At 22.6% G+C, this 12,902-nt stretch overlaps 3 protein-coding genes across 3 annotated transcripts; 1 reads left to right on the forward strand and 2 right to left on the reverse strand. All coding sequences in view use genetic code 6, as the record gives it.

The window, feature by feature from the left end:
- Positions 1–59: 59 nt before the first annotated feature.
- Positions 60–8,141, reverse strand: TTHERM_00760480 (transmembrane protein, putative). The gene is made up of 18 exons (XM_001031664.2): positions 7,994–8,141; positions 7,362–7,916; positions 7,042–7,298; positions 6,719–6,983; positions 6,449–6,663; positions 5,865–6,251; positions 5,411–5,805; positions 5,068–5,293; positions 4,649–4,794; positions 4,336–4,597; positions 3,979–4,259; positions 3,574–3,913; positions 3,103–3,414; positions 2,263–3,039; positions 1,972–2,204; positions 1,438–1,586; positions 836–1,377; positions 60–778 (listed from the first exon to the last, which is right to left on the reverse strand). Exons 1-18 carry the CDS (start codon positions 8,049–8,051, stop codon positions 191–193), a joined length of 5,988 nt encoding a protein of 1,995 aa, XP_001031664.2. The 5' UTR covers positions 8,052–8,141; the 3' UTR covers positions 60–190.
- A 1,290-nt stretch (positions 8,142–9,431) lies between these two features.
- On the forward strand, positions 9,432–10,994 carry TTHERM_00760490 (RNA pol II accessory factor, Cdc73 family protein; the record flags this gene model as incomplete). Its single annotated transcript, XM_001031665.1, has 3 exons — positions 9,432–10,016; positions 10,331–10,657; positions 10,719–10,994. The coding sequence occupies 3 exons, from the start codon at positions 9,432–9,434 to the stop codon at positions 10,992–10,994; spliced, it is 1,188 nt and encodes a 395-aa protein (XP_001031665.1).
- An 835-nt stretch (positions 10,995–11,829) lies between these two features.
- On the reverse strand, positions 11,830–12,804 carry TTHERM_00760500 (hypothetical protein; the record flags this gene model as incomplete). The annotated part of the gene is made up of 1 exon (XM_001031666.1): positions 11,830–12,804. The coding sequence occupies one exon, from the start codon at positions 12,802–12,804 to the stop codon at positions 11,830–11,832; it is 975 nt and encodes a 324-aa protein (XP_001031666.1).
- Positions 12,805–12,902: the final 98 nt, after the last annotated feature.

The raw sequence follows: 12,902 nt of genomic DNA on the forward strand, positions 1-12,902 counted from the left end.
AAGAAATTTAAGATTTTTTTAAATAATTTTTTATTAAATTTTTAGAAAAAATTTTAATAATAAAACTTTATTATTGTTAAACAGATTTGTAATTAACGAAATTTAAGTTTCATTTTTTTACACGAATTTTTTTAATTTTGTTATTTAATTTGTTAAACTTTATTGATTTTTTATAGTATAGGCTAATCAATCAACACTCAGTCCATTTAAATATTTTAAACCTCACATATTATGTAATATTTATAATTTCTTCAATTTCTTCTTGTTCTTCTTCTGATTCAGAACTTTCATTTTTGAAGAAATTAGAAAATTAATTATTATTACCATTATTTTACTTTTTTTTATTCTTTTTTTTGTCATTTTTATTATTATTTTTTTAGACTTTGTCATTTTTTTCTTTTGAATCAGGCTTATTTTACTTTTTTTTTTAAACGTTAGTCATTTCAAGCTCAGAATTAATCAATTTTTTCTTTAATTATTTTTTTGTTTAAACTTCTGAAGTATCTAATAAATCGAAATAGGTATGATTTTAATTTTAACTACTAGACTATTACGTGTAAAATGGGTCATCGATAAGTTCATTATAGCTATTCTCTATTTCTTCATAAGAAATGACTTGTCCTGTTTCCATGATATTTACTCTTTCATTTAAGATATCTTTAAATAGTAGAATAGTTTTCTCATCGAACTTATTAAACATAATTAATAGCTCCTCAGGTTGAATATAGCTCTCTTTTAAATGATCAAAGAGTTTCCAATCTATCTTATCTAAATATTCCTAATTAAAATAAAATATTAAATTAAAATATATTTTTATAATGAAATTCTTTTCTACTTTTGCATAAAAAAGACTTTGGCAGTATTTGCAATCACATCTATTAATTTTAATTTTATCTACATAAGTTTGCTCAAAAGAAATATTTAAGTTCTTTAAATTTTAATTCTCAAATATTTTTTGATTACTTTCTATATTATTATTATTATTATTATTATTATTTGAGCTAAAGTATATTTCTGATATATCGTGCTGCTTTAAGAAGTGCTTCAAAGTGACTTCGCTATTTATAAAATTCCAGTAATTTCTGAATGTAATTAAATTGTACAACTCACTAAAGTGTATTTCAGAGTAATTATCAAGTAAATTATCAACTTAAACTTTTTTATTTAATTGATGAGAATATTAAAACATTTTTTTAAATATTTAAATGTAAAGAGGATTGTTTTCATATCTTTTTTGGTATGTCCTTGAAATTTAAATTTTATCTTAAAAATAATTTCCAGCTTATTCGTGCAATTTATATTAGTAAGACTCAGACCAAACCCATGCTCTAAATTAATTTTAATTTGCAGATTATTCAATAAAGAAAACAAAATCACCTAATAATTTAAATAAAATAAATTATCAAAAATATCAAATTAATTAGGTTTTATTTTTACCAAATGAATATTTTAATTATGCATTCTAAAATTTTTTGATAGCCAACTCTTCAGTTAAAAGTATTTAACAATTAGATTTCCATCTCCCTTTATTTGAGCAATCCATGTAATGTTCATGAAGGCTCTTCATTTTCTTTAAAATATTTGGTCTAATTAATTATATGAAATTTAAATAGTTAGTTATTTTTATTGTTAATAAATTTGAATTTAAAAATTTTTTTCTAAATAGTTGAAATTTAACTCAACAACAAAGATATATCTCTAAATTATTTAAATTATTGAATTGATTATTGGTAAAGCTTCATATTTTTTAAATAAATTTATTTAACTTCTATTAGATTTATTTAAATTTTTATAAAATTTATTAGATTTATATTAACTTTTATAAGTTTATTTTAGTTTATTTTAGTTTATTTTTTTAATTAATTTTTAAAGGATTTTATTAAATTTTATTAGCTTTTTATTAAATTTTTATTCATTTATTTAAATTTTTGTTTAATAAAAATATCTTAAAGCTAAAAACGAAATATTTACAGCCATATTTTATTTATAGTGGATTTATCAAAGCAATAGAAGATGATTGACCTGTACAAAAATTATATTTTGTTAATATATTTGGTATAACAGAGCGCTAAAATGTTGATAATCTAGATCTTGTAATTATGAAAATGTTATTTTATACTACCCCATAGTAAGCTACTAATTGCACAAACCATTATAGCAATATGACTTATAGTGATAATAATTAACCACCATCCTAAGAACAGCTTTTTAAATTAAAAATTCATAATAAGTTTCTCATATTAAAAATAAGAATAATAATACCTTTTTATTAACTATGTTTTGGTCTATACCTTAATCACTCTGCTAAGCTATTTAGTTATTGCAATCTTAAATTTAATAGATCAAAACAAAACAAATGATCAAAAGAAATTCTGAAAATATATGAAAGTCATTCATCCTTACTATAGTGTATGGCTTGAAAAAATATATCATTATTGCAAATAAAAAGCAAACACTCCCCATAATTATGAGGTTAGTATAAAAATAATCATAAAATAGCACTAAAGAACTCATCATTAATAGCTTTTTTATAAATATCCAAAAAGCAAAATTCCTTGTAATAAACTTTGATCTGATGTAAAATTCAAAAAGAGAACCATATTTTTATATATAGTTAAATTCTTTTTCAGCATTGTTTACTTTATACATGAAGTAAATGATTGAAGCAAGAAAGGCGAAAATAGTCATAAAGCAAATAGCTATTGAAGCATTATTAAAAGAATTACTTGAATCCATATTTCTTAACTACAAGCAAACACTAAATACTAAAGCAAAAAAAGAATTCTAAATATATTTAATTATCGGTGAAAAAGTTAAGAAATTTTTGACGAATTTCAAAGCCTAACAGACGATACTGTGTTTGTGATCATCTTCTGTTTAGTTGTAACAATCATGTATGCTAACTAATAAATATCTTCCGACAACAAAACCAGTTAAAGTTACTAATAAATTAGCACCATTTATCATAAAACTGCTTGTAATATTCTAATCCATGAACTTCTAAGGTGAATCCTAGTTCACTAACTCATTTCCCAAAACCTTTTTATAAAATATGGATATACTTTTAAGTAAAAAATCTATGTTAATCAATAAATAAATTACTTTCTTCTTTCCACCAGACTAAATGTCTATTCCAAATAGCTTTATATTTATATTAATACTATTAAAAGTACTAAAGAAAAGATCAGAGTTAATAGGATACTCAACATTTATAAAAGTGTAATAATAAGACCACTACATTACATCAACAACAATATCTAAGAGTTGACAAACATTCAAAAAATAGAATATTGTTCCCATTATGCTAATAACTTGAGAAGTTTATTTTGCTTTCTAACTAGCACTCTAAATTGTATCAACCTAATCCTAAGGAATGAATTCAGTTTTGCCAAATTTTGCTGTTAATTAAGATTGCTAATTTATATTTTTAAATTATATTTGTTGATATATTAAAAATATTCTAGAACAAATAAACATTTGAAATAACTAAAAAACATGTTAAAAGAAAGCTTTAGTAAAATTTCATTTAAAAATCCTCTCATTATAGTTTTTTATTGTAAGTAAGTAAATTACTGATTATGAGTGAGGGATACCATCTTTATCTCTTATGAAATCAGCTAAAAGATTTATTTGAAGTATAGAGTAAAGAACAGACTGCTAAGGTATTGCATAAATATCAATTTATGATACATAACCATTTTGTTCGTCTAGAGGAGTTATTTTTGATTAAAACGAAGAAATATTTTCCATAGATAGCAAAATGACTCTGCTATATCCTTACATGTATTCTACCCTTACAGGCCTACTAAACTATAATTTTACAGTATTTTATTTATTATCTTATTCACCATAGTTTACAACCTAGCTTGTAACTTCTTCAATGCAAGGTTCAGAATTGTTTTGACAGCATAATCTATTAGTTTCCAAGTAAGATCATTAAATTTTAAATAAATAAATAAATATTTTTAAAAAAATTACCTTTTTTTTATTTAATAACTTTATTCTGGGCATCTATCAAGACAGGTATTTATATTATTCTAATTATGTCCAAAATAAATGAAATAAGGGCATAACTAAACACACTAGAAATCATAAAGATAAAGATTTCCAACGCATGTGGAGCACTCGTTAAAACTATCACCAAAACAAGTTTGACAAGTAGAATCACACAAATTGCATAATTCACCATCTAGCCAAACTTTGTTTGCTATTGGACATAGGCAACTAGGAATATTAATTCTATTTTTTGAGCATTAAGTCTATTTATTTACATGTTTTTTTTCAATAAATAAATATCGATATTGATTACTCTTATATAGTTAATTAATTAATTACACAATTAGTTGGTGTATCAACACAAGTATGGCACTTTAATTAGCAAGGTAGGCACTTTTTTAAATTAGGATCTTCGAAATAGCCAATCTAGCATAAACATTTTCCACTTATAGGATCATAAACTCTGTAATCTGAAGATAGAGAGCAAGTCAGACAATTTGTATCTAAATTTCCATTACAAGATTGGCAAGAGTAATGGCAAGGCTAGCATTGAAATTAATTTAGAACTTCATAATATCTATCTATGCAAACGCATTTTTTGCTTTATATCAAAAAATAATTGATACTAAATAGCTAATTTACAATAATTTACCTAGCTTAGTCTAGTTAACGATATAGATTTTTATCACAAAAAGAGCAAGAATTAATAAATATGTCTGTGCATTAAAGGCATGTCTAATGGCATTTCTGGCAAACAGGTTAGCCTATTTCAAAAAACCCATCTATGCATTTACATACCTTTTTTTAATTAAAATAAATCAATCATTAATTCATTTATTTATGCATTCTCTCATACTTATTAATTATTTTTACAATATTTATCTCAAATAAAAATGATTTATTTTAATTCAAAAGATTTCATTTTGAAGTTTGAATTAATTATTCATTTTTTTTTGTAAATTTTATTTATTAATTTAAATTATGATGAAAAATATATTTTCTTTTCTAAATTCACTAATCAAAATAAATAGAATTTGTTGTTAAATATAAAATCAGTATAAATTTATTTACACTCCCATCTAATGTTCTTTTTAAGGAAGAATCACATGATAAACATTAGTAATTGCCTTCCCCATAACATGAAGCACATGAATAATGACATTTTGAAAAGCATAAATTTGTATTTGTGCAGGCTAAGCACGTTTGACTATTGCAACTTTAGCATGAATTATTTTGTAAAAAATTTCCTAAACTGCATCCATAAATGTCTAATTAAAAAGACTATATTCCCCAATGACTAATTTCCAATATAAATTAATAATTAAAAATAAATTAACTATAATTAATTATTTTGTAAGATTGTGTTTACTAACCAAAATAATATAAATTTATTTATAAAGAATAAATATTTTACCCTTGATGTGATTATGTATAAATCTATAATTGAAAATTTTATTAAGTAACTGAATTCACAAGCATTAAAATTTTAACAGGATAAATTACAATATCTTAAGATGTTGAGCTATAGCAGTTAAAATTAGCCTACAATGAAGAAAAATACTCTTGATAAATTTAAACTTAGTTTATCATAACTATTAGAGAACCTTGAACAACCCAATCAGAAAATTTAATAAAATTAAATTAAATGACCATAAAAACAAAACTGTCATTTATTGCAAAAGACTTAGAGAGCTATGTATTCTAATTAAAACAAGTTTAACCTCCATAAAATTGTAAATTATTTAAAGTGCAAGACTAAGAAATAGAAGATCCACAGGTTGATTGCTAATTTGAGATACTCCAAGAAGGCTTTAAATATTTATAATTATTAAAACTTTAAATAAATTTAAATGATAATATTTGTTTACATCTGCAGCAGAGGGAGGATCGTAGCTAAAGAAAGATCTTATTTAAAATAGGTTAATTTAAGGTAATCCACAATCAGTAGGTAATGGTCCTGTGCAGTAATTGCTTACACATGAAGAATGGCACTATCTAACAGTCAAACTAAAATTTATAAATCCCCAATATAGAGACGTTGATGGAGCTGATTAGATATCAGGCTAAATACTTATTGACATATCATAACTAAAGTGAGAAAATTCAAAATAAATTTGTTTTATCTAATCGCCACCCGCTGAACCTGCAGATGAGCAAATTTAAATATTTGAATCACAAAATGAAACTCTTTTAAATACTCTTCCATCGATTATTATAACAATTTTATTGGTTCCCCACTATCCCATCTTGATAAACTAATTCAAATTTTATTGTTATTATTTTGATAAAAGGATAAATTAAAAATTTATTTTTGTAAAAATTCGTCATTTATAATGATTTTTTTTTGTAAGAATATGAATAAACATTATTTTTTTCTTCCTTAATTGATTGCTTGAAAAATAAATATATAAATAAATCAATAAAATAAGCAAATAAATTGATTTTTGTTTACCTTTATTTCAAGAATAGCAGAATAGTGTGGGTTAGTTATATGAAAATTATTTAATACTTTAGTTTTCCAGTCAAAAATGTTGATACCACCAAAATAATTTATGTTATTGCATGTTGATACAAAATTTGTTGAAGGTGATCCTATAACTATCCAATCTTCTCTAATTAAATTAGCTGAGTTAACTTGATATGCAAAGCTTGCAATGAGTAATTTTCCTGATTAATTACATATTTATGTTATTATTTATTAGTAAATTTTATTTTTAAATACCATTATCTGTGTCACATGAACTGTCATTAGAGCATAATGAGCAAGTCGATTAACATAAATCGAAAAAAACCTTAAGTTCTCTTATTCCAAAGGGAGAACCCTATTGTTAAATGCTAAAAGTTGTTTAGGGAAGTCTATGTGGGGAAACTTAAAGCCACACATAACTGATAGTTGGGGGAGATAAGCAAGCAGTTTGCTGTTAATTAAATGTTATCAAAGTATCATCATTGTAAATTTTAATGCTTTATCCACATGAAGCTTGTATCTTTTTAATAATTAATTTCAATAAATACAAAGTAGAAATAGAATTATAAAATCTATACTAACTTAAATTGAATGTAAATTGAATAATGAGCTGGTAAATTCTGTAGTTCTATCAAAATTGTTTAGGGGCTGAGCAAAGATGGATCTAAATTAGATGGTAAACCTATGAAAGGATAATATGCTTGATTAAGGAAGACAAACTGATTTATAAGACAATATTTATTTAAAATCTATGTGCTTTAAACTATTTATTCATAAAGCTCTTTTTCATAATAATACAACATCTGCGTGTTAAGCAAGTTACTAGGTTTATTTTCTTTTACAAAAATTGATAAAATTATTAAAAGCAACAAACATAATTTAGCAAAAGTAAATTTACATAAGCACTATGAAGCATTACAAATAAGACAAGAAGCTGTGCATTCAGTTGTTTAAATTTTTAATTGCGATATTCCCCATGAAAAGCTACTTGCTGTGTTTATGCCTACTAATTGTATACTTAAAGTATCAAATTAATGAAAATAATTAAATGAAAATGAGCAAATCATGAAAGGATAATTAGAATTATTTGCATCTTAATAGCTTGCACAGTTACTGCTCTAGCTAGATTGTGTTATTTAATTCTACTCTAATTTTATTTAAACTTATCCAATTTTCTATGTATCTCCTAATGGGAAAAAAAAATAGATATTCATATTTAGGATGACCTAATAATGAGGTTAAAGCTAGTAAAATTGACCGCTTTGATCATATGGTCCATAATAACTGATAGATGTTTAAGCCACAAAACAATTTAGCCCTCCATAAATACTTTGACCATTAACAGAAGTAAAATCACAGTTATTAAGTGCATTTTTTTGAAGAAAGCCTAGGGTATTTACATTTTACATGTTAAAATCTGCATTATTAACTAACATTTATATTGTTTCGCAATCTAATTTTAGTATTAAAAAGAAGTTGCTTCAATGGCTATATATGCATTTAGATAAATAAAATGTCTTTATAATTTACATAATAAGATGGCCTTCATAAAGATTATTATGCTATATATTTAAAATTTTGGTATCATCCTATTTTAAATGTTGCTAAGTATAATTGTATTTATTACTTATTTATTTACTAGCTTTTGTATTCTAATAAAATACTCTCTCTTTTTTTTAGGATACAAATTATAATTTTTTTGTCAAAAAAAATTTTGATAAAAAAGTTTGCTAGCATTGCTTACATTTATTCCAAATATGTATTTTGCCTATTTTTAAATGCAATCTGGTAAATTGAAATCTCTAAATTTGTTAATATTCTAAATTTATTTATCAATTATTTGATTTACCATATTTAATTGCAACAAATTATCAATCTTTAAAAATAATACCTAAAAACATGTATAAATTTAATTTAATATTTTATTCATTTAATTTAATTTCAAAAATTAAATAAATCGCAAGTTAATTTAGAACTAAGAAACAATTCAAAAGAAATTTCATATGAACTGAGCATTTTTGCCATCCTAAGATATTACATTATCTTCTCAGATGATAGATCTCTGTCGATATAGGTATGTCTTATTTTATTTTAATATTCTTCACTTTTCATTTGAATAAATCTTTTTCTTCTCTGATTTATTGTTTCAAAAAATACCATTGTAATAATTTACCTGAAAATAATTTTTACATTTTTGAAATTAAATATGAATTTTTTTTCTTTTTAGCACATAACATATATTTGATTCAGAATATGATTAATCTTAAAATTTAATAATTTAACTTAAGCTATCATTTATATAAAGAATTTATAAAGTTAAATAAAATGACAAATATTTTTTTAAAAGAACCATTCTTTAATGATCTTAAAATAAGTTTAATTTTTTGCATTTTTATAATTAAATCAGCTAAAATTATCAAAAGTGGATGAATAATTTCTATAATATTTATTAAGCTGCTTTATTTTGATATTCTTAATTTATTTAAGCTATTTCTTTGAATTAATAAATAAATATCTATTTTAATTAAATTAAAACAATAATTTTTCTTTTTATTTTAAATTTCAATCTTAATTTATAAAAAATATTATATTTTTAACTTAAATTTAATACATTAAAACATAATAATAAAATAATATAAATTTCAAAGTAAAAAACTATTAATTTAATAATAAATTTTATATTTTTTGGTTTTATTTATATTAAATAGTAAATAAAAGAAGATATTTTTTAATTTATTTGAAAAAATTTAAACGAACTGACTAAAATACATTTTAAAATATTATTTATTGATAAACTAAATAGATATTATTATTTAATATTAGATGTAATAAATACATCCTAAAGTTAAGTAGAGCTGATAAAAAATAATATTTATAATAATAATAATAAAATTTTTAATAAATATCTTACTAATAACAAAGTAATTAAAAGGTTTAGAATTTTGTATAAAGCAAATAGTAAATAAAAATGATAAGAAACAAAAGGCCTAATAAAATAGATCCTTTAGAATTATTAAGGGAGTTCACAATAAATAAAAAGGATGTGGTTAAGAAGGATTAGTATTTATTTTTTGATCAAACCAAACTAGAGTTAAAAACTCCTACTGCATGGAAGAAGAACACTGGCGGATATTACACTTTGGGAGATTTGTGGCTTTTCAATCAAAAGGTTTAGCAAAATATGTCTATGAAACATTATTTCAATTAGCGTTAATCGTTCGCTCTTGAAGGTATTGACAAAATTGATGAAGATGAAATCAGCAACTATTTATAAGGAAAAATTGACAATTCAGATAAAATAGATTAGGAAGCAAAGCAATAGCTTCTTTCTTCAAGAAAAAGTAAACCAGCAGAATCTTCAGCATTAGAAGGATCTTTGACCAAAAAAATTAAAACAAATGATGGAGAAGCAAAGACAGTCGAAATGTAATAAAGAGAAGAATATTTAAATGCAATTAGTTGGATTATGAAAACTGAAAAGCCACTGACATCTAGAACTCGTATGTTGAGAAGCAAGTTTAATTCTAACATAAACTTCAAGCATTATATTAAGGTATATGTCCAAAGCAAGATGCTTATTCATTCTATGAAAAAATAGCTTTTAGAAAGCCTTATTATTCATTATTAATTCTATGCTTTAAATTTTAAAGCAAATATTTATTTTACAAAACCTAATTTAGAGCTTAAATTGCTATTAAGAGAGAGACATAAATTTTAATAAAATTCTGAATTATATCACATGAAAAAAAAGAATCAAATTTTGATAGAAACTATTGATTTTTAAATATGTGAAATAGTTGTTTTTAGATAAATAAAATTGAAAATAAATACATTTTTAACTTATTAAATAAATTATTATAATAAAAGTAACTTGATGAAGGCAAGATGACAACTTAAAATAATCCTTTAGAAATAAAATCTACTATTAATTATCCTTGTTTATTCAAAGATTTGAGAGATAAGGGTTTAAAGCCTATTATTGTTGTTCCTACTATGGGTAGAACAGGAAATATTTCACTATTTAATGCCAAAAAATTCTTAGCAGAAGGTAAATATGAAGATCCTGAAAATAAAGATTCTGATAACAGTGAAAGAGTCATTTAAATCGAAAAGAATATAAAGGGACACAATTTCCTTTTCGAAGTCTACGATAATGTTGGTACATTTGAATCCAAAAATAATCCTTCACAAAAAGTAATATTGATTTTTTATTTAAAACATCAATTAAAGTTTTATTTATTTATTTTTATTTTAGTCTAAATGGGAGAGAGTTGTCGGTGTGTTCGTTAGTGGTTAAAAATATCAATTCAAAGGATGGCCTAAAGAAGATAATATTCCCAGTATCTTAGATTAAGTTAAAGGCTTCTATTTAAAATACTACGATATTCCTACTCCAGATTAAGTTGCAAATTGGAATGTTAAAATTGTATCAGTATATCGTAATAAAAGACATTTAGATTTCCCAGCTTATGAATAATTTTGGTAGGAGCTAGAAAATTTTATGATTCAACCAAGAAACAAATAAAAATGAAATAAACAATTAAACAGCCTACATAAATCTAGAATTATTGGGCAAGCTCATTCATATAATATAGATTATTTATAATAAATGTTAATAAAGTTATAATTTTTTAAACAGCATTAATAAATATTTGAGTGATTTGATAAAATAATTAATAATTTAAAAATGTAAACAACAAATCTTTATATTTTTTAAAACCTTAAGTATAGTTTATATTCATAAATAATAAATCTAAATTTTAACTTATCTTATATAATTGTAAGTTTAAAGAATAGTAAACAAAGTAAATTTCTAATGATAAATAAATTTAGTCTTTAAAGAATCTTAGTTTTTTTTTTTTTTTTTTGTAGAAAAAATATCAAAAAAAAGAATAATTGATTAAATTTTAATATAAAATGTTATAAAAGATAATTGAATTCATAACTTTATAAAATAAAATTGAAAAAGTGATAAATGAATAAATAAATAAATATTCTTATTTATTTAGTATATAAAATAATATATATAAAGTTTAATTTAGTTTTTTTTAAGTATTTATTTTATTTTTTATTAACGTTTTCAACAATAAGTCAGTCTTAACTCAAATTTAATTTATAATTAATTATTGTCTATTAAGTACAGGTTTTAATCATAGAAGAGACTTCAAATTAAGTAATCTTTAATTCTAATTAGTATTCTTAAGCTATAAACAAAATGTCTTTTGAAAGATAACTTTAGAATTTAAGTTAAAATTAAAAAAAGAAATTTAACAACATTTGATATTTTTTTATTTAAATTTATAATATTTAGTAGACTTGTTTTTTATAGATTAAATGAAAATTACTGACTAATCAATCAATCACATTCAATTAATTTTTTTTAAAAGCTAAGTTTGCTTAAAGTGTTCTTACTTTTCTCTTTTTAGTCTTTCTTCTCTAAGCTTTTACAATTTTTCTTATTTTATTCTTTCATCCTCTTTGTGTTATTTAATTTTTTACTCAGATTTTTTTTCTTTTTTTACTTTTCTTGAAGATTTAGAAGAAACAGAAGAAGATCTACTAGAAGAACTGTGATGACGTTTATGTTTTTTACTTTTTTTCTTTTCTTTTTTAATTTTTTTTTCTTTTGAAGGCTCTCTATATTTATGTTCTTTTTTATTTTTTCCTTAATTATCATGAGGTTATTGATTATTTTCTTATTACATTATTGTTTCATTTTCGTTTGATTGTATTATTTTATCATCAATTACTGTATAAAACGATTTCACTTTGTGCTTTCTAAAGTCATTAATTTACTTTTTAAGTTCATCTTTTCTCTTAATAGTTTCAGGACTTTCTTCACGATCTTTCAACTTTTAACTTTATTTATTACTTTAAATGTACCAAGGAACTTATTATTAATCCTTAAAATTTCCACCAAATTTAGTGTCTGAGTCGAAAGGCTTTCCTTCAAAGAATTTAGAATTTTGCATGTCTAGCTTTTTTTAAGCTTCTTATTTCATCATTTACTCTTCTGCTTCGAATAAATTTACATTTTTCAGTTTTTGTTGCGCAATTTATTCTTCCTTCTCTTGCTTCTCTATAAATTTTTCATGTTGCCTTATTGCTGAAGATCCATAATTTCTTTCTTTCCTTTGTTCATCAGATCTCTCACTTTTACTCTTTTTACTTCTTAATTCTTATATTCTTTGAGAAGATTCGTTTTTTATTTGTTTATCAACATCTTAATTTCTTCTCTCATGTATCTTCTTTTTATCCCTCTCAACTTTTGCTCTATTATCTCTATTATAAACATTCCATTTTTTCTATGGTAGAATATTTAAACCACCGTGTCCACCCATTAGATTTAGTTTTGAAGCTTTGTATTTCTTAGATTAGATTTCAAAAATTAGATTAAATTACAAAATTTCTGCAATTTATTTAATATCAACCAAATCAT

The sequence above is a fragment of the Tetrahymena thermophila genome (genome assembly GCF_000189635.1).
Source record: "Tetrahymena thermophila SB210 genomic scaffold scf_8254370, whole genome shotgun sequence".
Taxonomy (NCBI): Eukaryota; Ciliophora; class Oligohymenophorea; order Hymenostomatida; family Tetrahymenidae; genus Tetrahymena; species Tetrahymena thermophila.